General features: G+C 36.5%; 1 protein-coding gene across 2 annotated transcripts in view; it reads left to right on the top strand.

Annotated features, from left to right (window-relative positions):
• RNF141 (ring finger protein 141) overlaps positions 1–14,014 on the top strand; it is a 37,043-nt gene extending 23,029 nt beyond the window's left edge. Inside the window, exons 5-6 of one of the 2 annotated variants that reach the window (XM_005689691.3) lie at positions 5,441–5,548; positions 10,953–14,014. In XM_005689691.3, coding sequence (XP_005689748.1) covers positions 5,441–5,548; positions 10,953–11,103 — 259 coding nt within the window. In that variant the 3' untranslated portion in view covers positions 11,104–14,014. The remainder of the gene's footprint in view (positions 1–5,440; positions 5,549–10,952) is intronic. The other variant, XM_005689690.3, reaches the window with a different exon arrangement.

Below are 14,645 nucleotides of genomic sequence, written 5' to 3'. Positions count from 1 at the left end.
TGTTGACATCCTGTCTTATTGTCATACAGGGTAGACAGCACAAATCAGTATTGACAGCATCTTCTACCTTAGAGTTAAGAATATGCTTAACAAGAACTTCATTTTTATTGCTCCATTTACAGTTGCATTTTCTGATCCATTCTTAACCAGCTGGTTTCCAAATACTATGTTGTAGTAAAATTGTATTTTAAATTATTCTTTCCTGTTTGTCTTTAATAGGATTGTTTGGTTTTCTAGGCTTGGGCTGTACAAGTGTTACTGATGAAATGCCAAATGAGTTTTAGAGTATTTTAGGTAGCATTTAGGCTTATCTTTCCTGTATTTTGTTAAGTTAATCTTTCAAAGACAGACATCTGATTTTGTTTTTCATTCCTTCCCTCTTCAAAACGGTGATTTTTTTTTTTAAGTATTTTGAAAGTTGAAAATAGCATTTAATAGTAAATAGTATTTACTAGGCTCTGTGGTAGAAAATGAAAGTAATACTTTTTTCTTATTGCAGTCATCTTAATGAGGAAGGTAAGAATGTTCTCCTTTTTCATGTGCCCTCTAGACTGGGAAACTCAATGCGTAATTGGTAGGTTAGGGCTGCTGCTTGCCTTTGTATATTCTGGGGTTTTGTTTTTTTTATACCCTGATATATTTAGTTCATAGGAAAAAGAGCTTTTCAGATTGAGTGGGATCTTGAGAGGTATTTATTTGATTCAGTCTTATATCTGGTACCTATTTCTAGTAGTATTTTATATTTACTAAGTACTTATAGGGTATTAGGCATTGTGAGGAGTGCTTTACATGTATAAACTCATTGTGCTCTGTGCTTAATCGCTCAGTTGTGTTCAATTCTTAGTGACCGCATGGACTGTAGCCTTCCAGGCTGCTCTTCCCATGGGAATTATCCAGCACGAGTACTGGAGTGGGTTGCCATGCCCTTCTCCAGGGAATCTTCCCAAACCAGGGATCGAACCCAGCTCTCCTGCATTGCAGGCGGATTCTTTACCATCTGAGCCACCAGGGAAGCCCTTTTTATAAACCCATTAAGTCACAGCAATCCCAGGGGAATACAAATATTGGTTCATTGCAGATGTAGCAACTTGAGGTTTAGACAAATGAATGACATGGCTAGAAACTGGTCTAGTGGAGATTCACATTCAGGCCTGTCTGGCAATATAGCCATGCTCCTAACCTCTGCATTAGTACTCCCTGGTGCATGAAGATCCTGTACTACAGTGCTTCTTAAACTTTGATATTCAGTGGTTTTGAGAAAAAGCTTGAGATTCTATCAAGCCCTCAGGTGTTGTCACTACTGCTCACCCATGGATAGCACTTTGCGTAGCAAGACTTACCATATTTAGCCAAGAGGTAGTCCAGCTTGAACATGAACACCTGCAGTTGTGTGGGACTCACTGCCTCAGAAAGACAAGCTTTTTGATACACAAATGGCTTTAATCACTGTGTAATTTTCCCTTTTGCATAATTTTCCTTAGAGCAAAATCTGGCTCTCCTAAGGCAGCACAGCACAGATTCTAGAACCAAATTGCCTGTGTTGAAATCCTGGGTTTACTCCTGACTGTGTCACTTTGGACAAGTTATTAAACCTCTCTTTACTCAGTATCCTCATCTTTTAAAAGAAAATGACAGTAATATGGTCTACTTCATAGGACTCTTGAGAGAGTTAAGTGAGTTAGTATATGTAAAATACTTGGAACAGTGCCTGGCTCATAAAAATATATATCTATAAAAATTAACTATCATTGTTACTAATTATTACTGTTTTCTACTAATTTCAGTGACGGTACCCTCTGGAATTCCACCACACAAGTCTGTTCTCTCTCAGTCGTCAAAGACTTGAACACACTACTCAAATTTTCACTGAGCCTTTTGTTCTCCAGGATAAACCTCCCCAGTTTCTTCAGCCTTTGTTTATATTGGTCTCTTCTATATCCCAGAGGCTTTTCTGGATGATCTTTTATCTGTGAATTTGTTTTTCAGAGTAGGGGGACAGAAAACTGAATTCTCCATTCTACAAGTGGTCTAATAAGGACAAACAGCAAGACTTTCTCCCTCCTCCTTCTGGTAACTGTACTGCTAGGAAGGTAGCAAAAAAATGAAGTGAACATAGCACGGCTTCCATTGGCTGCTTCTGTATCTCCTGTTCTTTCTTTTACCTCCATCCAGAATGCTGTTCTTTGTGGCCCTCTGCTCCTCAGTTTTAAACTCTAACCTTCAAAACCCTGTCTGTCACTCTTTATGGATTCAGTTATATTCTTTGCTACTGACAACCAAGTCCACATACTTAGACATAAACTGTAAGCTCCTCAAGGGCAGAGACCCCAGTTCTTTTGGATCTGGCACAACACATAGTAACTTGTTGTTGTTCAGTCGCTGCATTGTGTCTCTTTGCGACCCCTTGAACTGTAGCATGCCAGGCTTCCCTACCCACTGTCTCCCGCAGTTTTCTCAAGCTCATGTCTTTTGAGCGGTGATGCCATCCAACCGTCTCATCCTCTGTCAACCCCTTCTCCTGCTCTCAATCTTTCCCAGGGTCAAGGTCTTTTCCAGTGAGTCAGCTCTTCCCATCAGGTGGCCAAAGTATTGGAGCTTCAGCTTCAGTATCAGTCCTTCCAATGAATATTCAGGACTGATTTCCTTTAGGATTGGTTGGTTTGATCTCCTTGCTGTCCAAGGGACTCTCAAGAGTCTTCTCCAGCACCACAATTCAAAAGCATCAGTTCTTTGGCACTCAGCCTTCTTTATGGTCCAGCTCTCACATCTATACATGACTACTGGAAAAACCATAGCTTTGATTATACAGACCTTTGTTGGCAAAATGATGTCTCTATTCTCTAATATGCTGTCTGAGTTTGTCAAGGGCTTCCCAGATGGCACTAGTGGTAGAGAACCTGCCTGCCAGTGCAGGGGATATAAGAGACTTAGGTTCAATCCCTGGTTTGGGAAGATCCCCTGGAGAGGGCATGGCAATCCATTCCAGTATTCTTGCCTGGAGAATCCCATGGCCAGAGGATCCTGGCAGGCTATACAGTCCATGGGGTTGCAAAGAGTCGAACACAACCGAAGCGACTTAGCACGCACAGGTTTGTCATAGCTTTTCTATTAAAGAAGAAAGCATCTTTTAATTTCATGGCTACAGTCACCATCCACAGTGATTTTGGAGCCCACTGTTTCTACTTTTCCCTATCTATTTGCCATGAAGTGATGGGACCAGATGCCATGATCTTAGTTTTTTGAATGTTGAGTTTCAAGCCAGCTCTTTCGTTCTCCTCTTCACTTTCTGCCATTAGAGTGGTATCATCTGCATATCTGAGGTTGTTGATATTTCTCCCAGAAATCTTGATTCCAGCTTGTGAGTCATCCAGCCCAGCATTTCACATGATGTACTCTGCATATAAGTTAAATAAGCAGAGTGACAATATACAGCCCTGACATACTCCTTTCCTAATTTTGAACCAGTCAGTTGTTCCGTGTCTGGTTCTAACTGTTGCTTCTTGATCCACATACAGGTTTCTCAGGAGACAGGTAAGGTGGTCTGGTATTCCCATCTCTTTGAGAATTTTCCAGTTTGTTGTGATCCACATAGTCAAAGGCTTTAATATAGTCAATTAAGCAGATGTTTTCCTGGAATTCCCTTGTTTTTCCTATGATCCAACAGATGTTGGTGATTTAATCTCTGATTCCTCTGCCTTTTCTAAATCCAGCTTGTATATCTGGAAGTTCTCAGTTCATGTACTGCTGAAGCCTAGCTTGAAGGATTTTTAGCATTACCTTGCACCTAAAAGGCATTTAAACATTGAAATAAACAGATATAGAAAAATTAAAATACATTAGATCCACACCCATCTAGGTTTTCATTCAGTTTCCCAATTTCAGTTCAGAAGCTGCCCTCTTTTATGCATTGCTGAAGCACAGCATTTACCCTATTACCACACCCTAATGATTTGTCTTTTGTAATACCCCTTAGACCAGGCTTAATTATGTCCCAGGTGAATTACTGAAACAAGGATCTAATTGGTGTTCCACTCTCTAGACTGTCCCTCATACTGGTCTCCCAGCTGATCTCCTAAAGCATTATTTCCAATGGGGGTTCACTTTCCCCTTGATTAAACTCTATCAAAACAAGTTTAAACTTACTCTTTTGACATGCAAGGATCAGATTGTCTCTGCTATACTTAAGCAGTCTTTCATATCAGCCTGCTTGATAGACACTTTTCCCTACCTGTTTAGCTTTGTTTGTTCACATTGAATGTCCTCTATCGAAATCCTGTCATTTTTGTACCTTATCTTTCTGACAAATTTGAAACATACTTTCTTCCTTCTTTACTTAGCACTTACTACACATAATACACATTTGACGTTCACTTATTTTCTATATACAAATTGACAGATTTTAAAGTACTATATCAGTGTCTTACATACAGTGGTATAAGCACAGCCAGGAATAAAAACATGTTAGAGGTAGTTTCTACAGTTAAGAAGCTTACAGTCTAGTGGCTATAGTTTGGAACATTTAATTTTTATATAATTATAAAAGCAATACATGCTTGATGAAGAAAACCTAAACATTACAGAATAGCACAAAGATTAAAAGCAAATTTAAATCACTTCAAGAAATATATTTTGAGAACCTAAGACAAACTCCTTATGAGTTTACAGTTTATGGATAGACTAACCAATAAACAGCCAATAAAATGCAGTATTTAAAACCTTTAGTTGAGGGAAATGTTGGTTTTTGAGAGCATAGAGAAGATGGTATCTTGAGCTGAGTAACTGAGGTTGGAGTTTGCCAAACTCCAGGAAAGGAAAACACCACATATAAAGGCACTTGGCTCATTCAGGGGCATTCTAAATTGTGGCTGGAGTAGAAGGTTGAACATCTCTTTTCTTCCTGAGATGAAAGAGCTCTTTGAGGACAGATACTTTGCATTCTATCTCTTCTATATTTCATATGGCACCTGAACCTTAAGGCTAAGCTGTTCTTTCATTTATATGCCCATTAGCTGCAGCAGCATAATATGTAGACCCTGATGGCAGGGCCCATATTTTTGAGAGCTTTATATCCTGCATAGTGAATAAATCATCTTTTGGTTGAATTCATGTATAAAAATTCAATATGATTAAAATGGGCTAAGTTATTTTCAGAAAGACCTGAATATTTCCAGTTTTAGTCCATATTTTCTTTTAAACCATCTCAGGATTTATCTTCTATCCAGTCTTTTCTCTATGAAATTTCCCCTGTAGTACTTCTTCCCTAATATGTTTGCTGTACCTAAAATACAGGTTATTTTACTCCACACTGCATGAGTCATGTTGTGCTTTATGTTGAGAGCACATACATCCTTGATTACGCTTTTTAAGCCAATGGAAGGAAAGTTTACAGCACAGTGACGACAGAGAACAGCACTGCTCCAGCTCGTTTTTCACATTGCAGGGTAAAGCAGCTGACTGACGAGGAAGAGTGCTGTATTTGTATGGATGGTCGAGCTGACCTAATCCTGCCCTGTGCTCACAGCTTTTGTCAGAAGTGCATTGACAAGTGGTGAGTAATCTGCTGCCTTCATGGGGTAGGCCAAGGTCAAATGGGAAAGTGTATGAATATACTTCAAAAAATGCAAATATATGGTAGTTAAGTATAAGAGACTTTGTTCTTTAATACTTTGGATTTTATGACATGCCTCCTACTGCTTAAAATATTTTTATACATAGTCTATAAAATGTGAGGATGTAGCTTAGTTTTGACGATTTACTTTTGCTGTAAAGAGGTTTGTGCCTGATTAAAGTCTAGAATAAAACATTTTTCCTTTCCTTCCATTTTTCTCCTCTTTTGTACATTTTTCCCTCCATATGTCATTAGAAAGAGTAATATTAATCCTTGAATATTGAGTATTGGACCTGAGGAGAACTTTAGAGAATGGCTAGTCAAGCTCATTATTTTACAAAATAAGAATCAAGCATTTAAGAAAATTTATCACTGACATATGGTAAACTATAGATATTTAAAGTACAATCTGATATATGTATATAATCATAAAAATCATCCTCACAATTTAGATAATGAACAAATCCATCACCCCCAAGTCACCTCATGCCCATCAGAAGGTCTCCTTCCACCATCCCTCCTCCCAGTCCCCAGACAGCCACTAACATGGTTTCAGTCACTCACTGTAAAATAATTTGGATGTCCCATACAGTATGTACTCTTTTTTTGGTCTGGCTTCTTTCATTCATTGTAATTTTTTCAAGATTTACTTTGTCGTAGTATGTATCAGTAGTCCCTTGCTTTTTATTGCTGAGTAGTATTCATTGTACGAATATACTACAGCTTCTTTATCCATTCACCTGTTGATGGACGTTGGGTTGTTTTGAATTTTTGGCTGTTATAAATAAAGCTGCTGTATACATTTGTGCTCAGCTGTTTTTATGGATGCACATTTTGGCTTTTTTCTTGGATAAATACCTACAATGGGATGGCTAGATCATATGGTAGGTGTATGTTTAACTTTTTAAGAAACTGCCAGTTGTTTTGCAAAGTGGTTGTGCCATTTTACACTCCAGTTTTTGAAAGTTCCAGTTGCCCTACAACCTTGCCAGTACTTGGTACTTGTCATTCTGATTGTAGCCATTCTAATAGATGTGTAGTGGTATCTCACTGTGGTTTTAATTTGCCTTTCCCTGCTGACTGGTGGTGCTGAGCACTTTCCTTATGCTAATTTCCCATCTATATGTATTTCATCTGTGGTGAAATATTCATTCAGATTCTTTTGCCCATTCCTGTTTTTTTAAATTGTATTTTGTTCTTAATTGGAGGGTAATTACTTTACAATATTGTGATGGTTTCTGCAATGCATCAACATGAATCAGCCCCAGGCATACATATGTCCCCTCTCTCTTAAACCTCCCTCCACCTCCCTCCCCATCCCACTCTTCTAGGTTGTCACAGAGCACCAGTTTGAGCTCCCTGTGTCATACAGCAAATTCCCACTAACTATTTTACATATGGTAATGTATATATTTCAATACTATTCTCTCGATTTATCCCACCCTCTCCTTCCCTGACTGTGACCAAAAGTCTATTCTTAATGTCTGTCTCTCTTTGCTGCAGTGTTCACTGAAGCACTGTTTACAATAGCTAGGACATGGAAGCTGCCTAGATGTCCATCAGTAGATGAATGGATAAAGAAGTTGTGGTACATATACACAGTGGAATATTAGCTATTAAAAAGAATGAATTTAAGTCAGTTCTAATGAGGTGGATGAACCTAGAGCCTATTATACAGAGTGAAGTAAGTCAGAATGAGAAAGACAAATACCATATATTGATGCATATATATGGAATCTAGAAAGATGATACTGATGATCCTTCTTGCCCATTTTTTTACTTAGTTGTTTTTGTATTAAGTTTTGAGAGTTCTTTATGTATTATGGATACATGCCCTTTATCAGATATATAATTTGCAAATATTTTCTCCCACTCTGTGATTTATCTTTTCATTCTCTTAAGAATGTCTTTCAAAGAGTAGAAATTTTTAATTTTTATGAAGTCCAGTTTTTCAATTTGTGATTAATGAATAATCATTTTAGTGTCATATCTCAGAAATCTTTGTTTAACCCAAGGTCACGAAGATTTTCTTCCATTTTTCCTTCTAAAAGATTTATTGTTTTTAGGTTTTACATTTAGGTCTAGGATCCATTTTGAGTTAATTTTTGTATGGTGTGAGGTATGGATCAAAAAATTTTTATTTTACTGTTAATGGCTTTCCAGTTGCTCCAGCACAGTTTTTTGAAAAGACTCTTTTCTTCTCTAAAATTGCCTCTGCTCCTTTGTTGAAAATCAGTTGTTCAAACACAGGTGAGTATTTCTGGACTCTCTTTTGTTCCATTGACCTATTGTCTACTTCACACCAATATCATATTACTTTGATTAGTGTAGCTTTGTAAGTCTTAAAATCAGGGAGTGTTAGTCCTCCAACTTTGTTCTTTTTCAAAGTTGTTTTGGTTTTTGTAGATCTTTTGCGTTTCAGTGTGAATTTTATAATCAACTTGTCAATTTCTACCAAAAAAAGTCTATAAGAATTTTGATTGGGATTGAGTTAAATAATTTGGGGAGTGTTAAGTTGGACATAGTGACTAAACAATAATAAAACTTCCTAACAATATTAAGTCTTCCCAACCCACATCTCACTATGTTTTGCCATTTATTTGAAAGTGAAAGTAAAGGTCGCTCAGTCATGTCCAACTCTTTGTGACCCCCATGGATTATACAGTCCATGGAATTCTCCAGGCCAGAATACTGTGGGTAGCCTTTTCCTTCTCGAGGGAATCTTCCCAACCCAAGGATAAAACCCAGGTCTCCCACAGGTCTTCTTTAATTTCTGTCATCAATCGTAGTTTCCAGTGTTGCACATCCTTGACAGATCTATCCCTAAGTATTTTATAATTTTTATGTTACTTTAAATGTTATTTTTAAATTTCAGGTTTTGATTATTGTATTTCTCTATACTAGAGATAAGCAGTTTTGTGTATCAGTCTTATATCCTGCAACCTTAATAATGATTTGTCTACTAGCTCTTTTTTTATAAATTCCATAGAACGTTATCGAATGACAGCAAAACGTTTTTTGAGAGAGATTTTTTCCTGGATATGAAATTTTAGACTGATAACAGTTTTTCTCTCAGTGCTTTAATGACATTGCTCCACCATCTTCTTGCTTACAACATTTTCAGTGAGAAATCTGCTCTCATCCTCATCTTTTTTCCTCTGTAAGTAATGTGCCTTTTTCCCTCTGGCTGTTTTTAAGGTTTTTTTCCCCTTCATCTCTGATTTTCAGCAGTTTGATTTTGATGTGCCTTAGTTTTCTTCATGTTTCTTGCACTTAAGATTCATTGAGCTCCTTGGATTTGTAGGTGTATAGTATCATGAGTTTTGGAAATTTTTCAGCTAGTATTTTCTTAAACATCTTTTTCTGTTCTCTTTTGTCCCGTCTCCTTCTGGGACTCCAGCCACTGATGTACTAGACCACTTTTGCACAGCTCACAGATGCTATTTTGCCTTATTTTTTGAGTCATTTTCTCTGTGTTTAATTTTGGATAATTAATACTGCTATATCATTTCAAAATCACTGATTTTTTTTCCTGCAGTCTATTGCCATTAATCCCACTCAGTGTATTTTTTTATTCAGATATCTTAGTACTCATCCAGAAATTCAAGTTTTTAATATCTTCCAATCTTTGCTTAATATGTGGTCTTTCCTCTAGCTTTTTAAATATATAGAATACAATTATCATAACCTTTCATTTTCTTGTTGCTGATTCTGATGTATCTGTCAGTTCTGGATCAGTTTTGATGGATTGTTTTCTTCATTTTGGGTTGTATTTTTATGCTTCTCTGTATGAATGGTAGTTCTTAGCTGGGTTCCAGACATTGATTTTTTACCTTTTGCGGTACTGGATATTTTTGAATTCCTATAAATATCCTTGAGCTTTGTTCTGGAATATAGTTACTTGGAAACAGTTTGATCCTTTGGAGTCTTGCTTTTATGACTTGTTAGGCAGGACCAGAGTGATGTTTAGTTTAGAGCCAATTATGCCCTGCTGAGGCAAGCCTTCAGAGTAGGGTACCCGATGCTCCATGAATTACAAGGTTTTCCACTCTGTCTGGTAGGAACAGGCAATGTCCAGGCCCTTTGTGAGCTTTGGTTACTGTCGCCTCAAATCCTTTTGAGTGATTCCTGGGCTTGAGTAGTTTCCTGACTCGCACACACTGATCATTACTCTGCTGAATATGTCTACAGGGGCCTTCAGTAGACTCTGGGATTCTCCCTTTGTCGCTTTCTCCTGTCCAGCACTTTACCCTATGAACTAGCTGTCTTGGCATCCTAAGAGTCTCTGCTCTTGTCTTGTCAACTCAGGGAGTCTACCAGCCTCCATCTGTTTCCCCTGCACTCTCTCTGGCACGGAAACTCTCAGAGGCAGTGAGCTGGGTAATTATAGGACTCACCTTGTTTTGTTTCCCATCTCTCTGGGATTATAATCCTTTGTCATCTTGTGTTTAGTGTTGAAAACCATTATTTCATGTATTTTGTCCAGTGTTTTAGTTGTTTTAAGTGGGAAGATAAATCTGGTCCCTTGGCCAGAAGCAGAAATCAACTGTTTTAAAATTGTGACTTTTGTGCACAGAAGAGCACAGATAATTATCTTTAAAACTATCTCTGAAGATCCAGAAATGAATCTGCTCTACTTTCACATTTAGTTTTTAGAACAGATTTCTAAATTTTTGCACAGAAGCCAAAGAGCGATTGATATAATTACTTTGGTTTCAGATTTCACTGAACAATAAAGAGAAAAATATTTTCCCTCTGTGACATGTTTCTGGCTCAAATATGCTATTTTTAAAATTTCCAAAGTAGTGTTTGACAAGAGAAAAAAATCCCTTTGGAAAACATAATCTTATTTAAGTGATTATATATAAGCTCTTTCCTCCCCCCAAAATTATTCTGCATGTAAAGTTCATTTTATTTTAAGCTCTGAATGCTTCCATTCCATTGTTTATAGCAGCAAAAGATAGGAAAAAATCTAGATGTCCTTCCTTCAACGGGAGATAAGTTAAATGAATTATAGCCTATCCAAACAGTGTATTTTGAATAGGCAGCTCTAACATGTGCTGATACTTGTAAAAAAGAGCAGTGATGTGTAGACACACACAAGCTGGTCATGGCTAATCTGTCTCTAGAAGAATATATAAAAAACTGAAGAATATGTAAGAAACTGGTTAACAGCAGTTGCCTCCAGGGATAATAAAGATTAGGGTAGGAGGAAGAGATGTATTTTTCACTATACACTTTTATGCTATTTCCTTTTTTAAAAAAGTACATGTATTACATTTCAAATTCATTGTTTTAAACAGAAAAAGAAAACAAACTATTCTTTATTTTATTTCTCTAATAGGAGTGATCGGCACAGGAATTGCCCTATCTGTCGCCTACAGATGACTGGAGCGAATGAATCTTGGGTAGTGTCAGATGCACCCACTGAAGATGATATGGCTAACTATATTCTTAACATGGCTGATGAGGCAGGCCAGCCCCACAGGCCGTGACCTCCTGGTGAAGTGTTCCGTTGCTGGTGTGGGCTACACATACTTCAGTCATGGGGAAAGAGGGCAGGGATATTGTGGCACAGACACAGCAATTCCCCCCACCCTCTTATTTTTGCTATTCTGATAGTTTGTCCTTTTATTTGGATAAACTTTCCCTGTCTTCCATTTGGGATAACCTAAAATTTGCTACCGTTTTAGACCATATTTTCCTATTATTTGTCTGTTCTAATACATATTAGGACTAATTGCTCTTGAATTCTTTGCTGAGTTAACAACATTTCCAGGGGCTTCTGAAACACTTACTTTTCAGGGCAAGAGTATTCTGGAATCTATTTCGTTAGGTTTAAAATAAACCTTGAATTTTAAAAAGTTGTAGCCATGTGAGAGAAAATCTTAACTGAAAATGTATAATACATCAGAGTGCATGTTACTACTTAAATTAGTCTTTCTGCTGGGATCTAAGGAATATATATGCCCCCTTGTGGTTGACTATTGCTCTTTTAATAGTTTTTACTTGAAATAATCCCTAATTATTTCCTAACTTTAACAGTGTGTTTTGGAACTACATGTTTTTTAACTTATGTGTTTTTTCCCCCCATGCTGTGTAATTTGGGTGAAGACTATGAATTAGGGCAGGACTTTGCCTTGTAAATGGATTTCTGCTGGGGAGTCTTCTTGGCTATTCTAAATGCTTTCCTACAGCTGGGAAACTGTTATAAATAGCTTTTGTTAATACTTATTCATCCTGGAGATTCAGATGGAAGTTTTTCTTCATCATAGACCCTAAATTTTATGTCCAAATTATGATAAATCTTTAACATTGGTTTATGGTGCTTTTATTTTCTTAATTTGAAGGCATCTTCCTGAGGTCCTAGAGTCTTCAAATTTCTTAGATTAAGAAAATAGTATGTAGCCTTTTAACCATATGTACACAAAACACTCCTGAAAATTAGGAGATGACTTGACTTTCTGTTTCACTGTATTTCATTTGAAACGCCAGGAAAGAGTATAGATAGGGTGTTCAGCAGCACTTGAGCCATTTTTTTAAAATTTTGTTTATAAAGTAAAATATTATTTTATGCTACATATTAACATTTCAGCATATAATAAACTAGGGCCTGGTGTCTTTAAAAAGTGTTTTAACATTCCACATTATTTTCTGATTTATTATTGGTATGTTACAAATATTAGTATTTTCTGAAGTACCAAAGCATACAATTTAAGTTGCTGCTTATTGACGGCAGAATTTTTGGATACTGGGGGCTTTAATCAGAATGCAAATTAAGTTTGTTTTAGGAAAAATGTCCAACCAAATGTAGCTTGGATTTTACCCCCTAATATAATACTAATAATTGGTTGACTTTCCTGATGGAGGCAGCTGCTTATACAAGAGGAGTGCTGGGGTCTCGGTCCTGTCGGCCTGGCAGTGCACTTGATGGCTGTGTGACCTGAGAAAGCCCCTTCCTCCAGTTTGCAGGCTCTTTAGAAACTGACTTTATCTGTGGTATTCACACTTTCTTTCAGCAGCAGAACTGTTTTATTCCCCAAGTAAAAATCATACTCAAAGTCTCAAAATCCCTACACACACGTGCTGCGCACACACACACACACACACAAAGCCCCCATACCCCAACCCTGCTCTATCATTTTCTCATTATACATTTCCTTATATAAATTTATGTACCACAATAACTAAATATTTATGAAGTCAGCCAACAAAAACATGTTAATGCACTGGTGAATACAAGTATATCGGAATTTGACGAGTAACACAGTTGCATGATGGGACTTGTTTTTTTTTTTTTTTTTTTTAATTTTTTTCCAAAAAAAATTCAATTAAATTCAAGTCAAAATCCAGACCTCTGATTGTCCTCCATAGGTTCCCCAGTACTCCATGGAACATATTTTGAAAACTTGGAGATAAAAGTCTTTGGAGACCAAGTCTTCTAAAATATGTTCCATGGTGTACTGTCTTTATGGATTTGCTGAGTCTCATTCAGATTGCCCAATTTAAGAATGTTTTTGAAAATGAATAAAATTTCTTTATAGATTTTTTGATTTTTCCAGTTATAGGCAATGATTTTATCCCCCAGAATCCTTCACATCTCAAGGAATTATTTTTCATAGTGAGCCCAGTGACTTGATGTTGCCCAAACCTTTTTATTTTCCAATATAAGCTCCAAGACACTAACTGATACTGTGAAATATATTTTTACTAGCCTTATCAAATAAATGAGCAGTTTTTTGGTCACTCCATTAAACTGGGTAATAATTCTTTAGATGTGAATGTTAGGTAGGTTCTACTGTAATAACTAATTGTAAAAGTTGTAAATTTGTTTAATGGATGAAATGTGTACTTTTTGTATTCTGTACAGCTTGTCTTTTTTAAATATTAAGTACTTAAATGCATTTACTATGATAGGAAATATGTGTGCCTTCTAGGATTTATGAAGCTGTTTCATGAACTCTTAAGAAATTTGTAAGTTATAAAGTTTCCCTGTCTTAATAACAAAGGGTTTACTCATAATACTGTAGAACTTTAGTTTGAGAAAATGGATTTGACTATGTACTGAATTTAGAAGTTGAAGATAATAGTATCTGTTTTGTTCTTGATGCAAACTGATGTATTGTGCAATAAATAATCTTTAGCAAGTAAATTTTAGGTAACTGAGATTTTTTTTTTATTATGTAGTTTCACGTTTTTATATACCAAGTGTTTATATTCCTTAGAGGACTGCTTTGTGTTGTGTTCTGGCAGATTGTGCTGTTTTTGTGCTATGTTTTAAAACACTTCAAATTAGACTCGATTTACTTATACCTAATATAGGTAATAAGGCTGCTTGAAAGTATCTTTTGGTTCAGTGATTTTTATCATTGAGAAGTTGGATTCATTAAAAGGCAGTCCAAAGAATTTGTATTTTTAACTGTTTTTTTCTTCATTAAGTCCAGCTTACTTTATCTAGGAGTAAGAAAGCTACTTGGAGATTAGAGAAATCAGGTGACCCACCCACATTTATAAAGGACATTTACAATGACAGTATAACATAAACAGCAACAGATGGTCATTTGTTTTCATGTCTTTCTGTTACCCTACTGGATAGTAAAAATAATAAAATACTTCACCCTGTGGTGGTTTTGATATTTTACCTTGTAAGATCATTTCTAAGATAAAAGAGTGGGATTAGAGAAGCAGGCTAGAATCTTAGGGTTGAGAACGGGAAAACCGTTTATTAGAAGGAGTAGCAGTTTATATCATCATGGAGAAGTACACATTTTGGTGTCAAAGACATAAAAGCCCCCTCAGAGACTTATTTTTCCAATCTTGCAGCTGTTTATAGTCTAACTCTGGCATACTCTATCTCCCTAATAAGATATTTCTTTAGAGGTTGAAGGTTTATAAAAATTTTCAAGGAACTATGTCTGATAAGTGTTCCTTTTATTGCAGTTAGTTATACCTGTTTTTTATAACAGTCATAGTTTTTAGGTAGAGAATACCTAGGTTTATTACCAGTGTATCACCTTCAGTTGCGTCTGCAATCTCA

The sequence above is a fragment of the Capra hircus genome, chromosome 15 (genome assembly GCF_001704415.2).
Source record: "Capra hircus breed San Clemente chromosome 15, ASM170441v1, whole genome shotgun sequence".
NCBI classification, from domain to species: domain Eukaryota; kingdom Metazoa; phylum Chordata; class Mammalia; order Artiodactyla; family Bovidae; genus Capra; species Capra hircus.
This window is presented reverse-complemented; position numbering and strand designations above follow the sequence as displayed.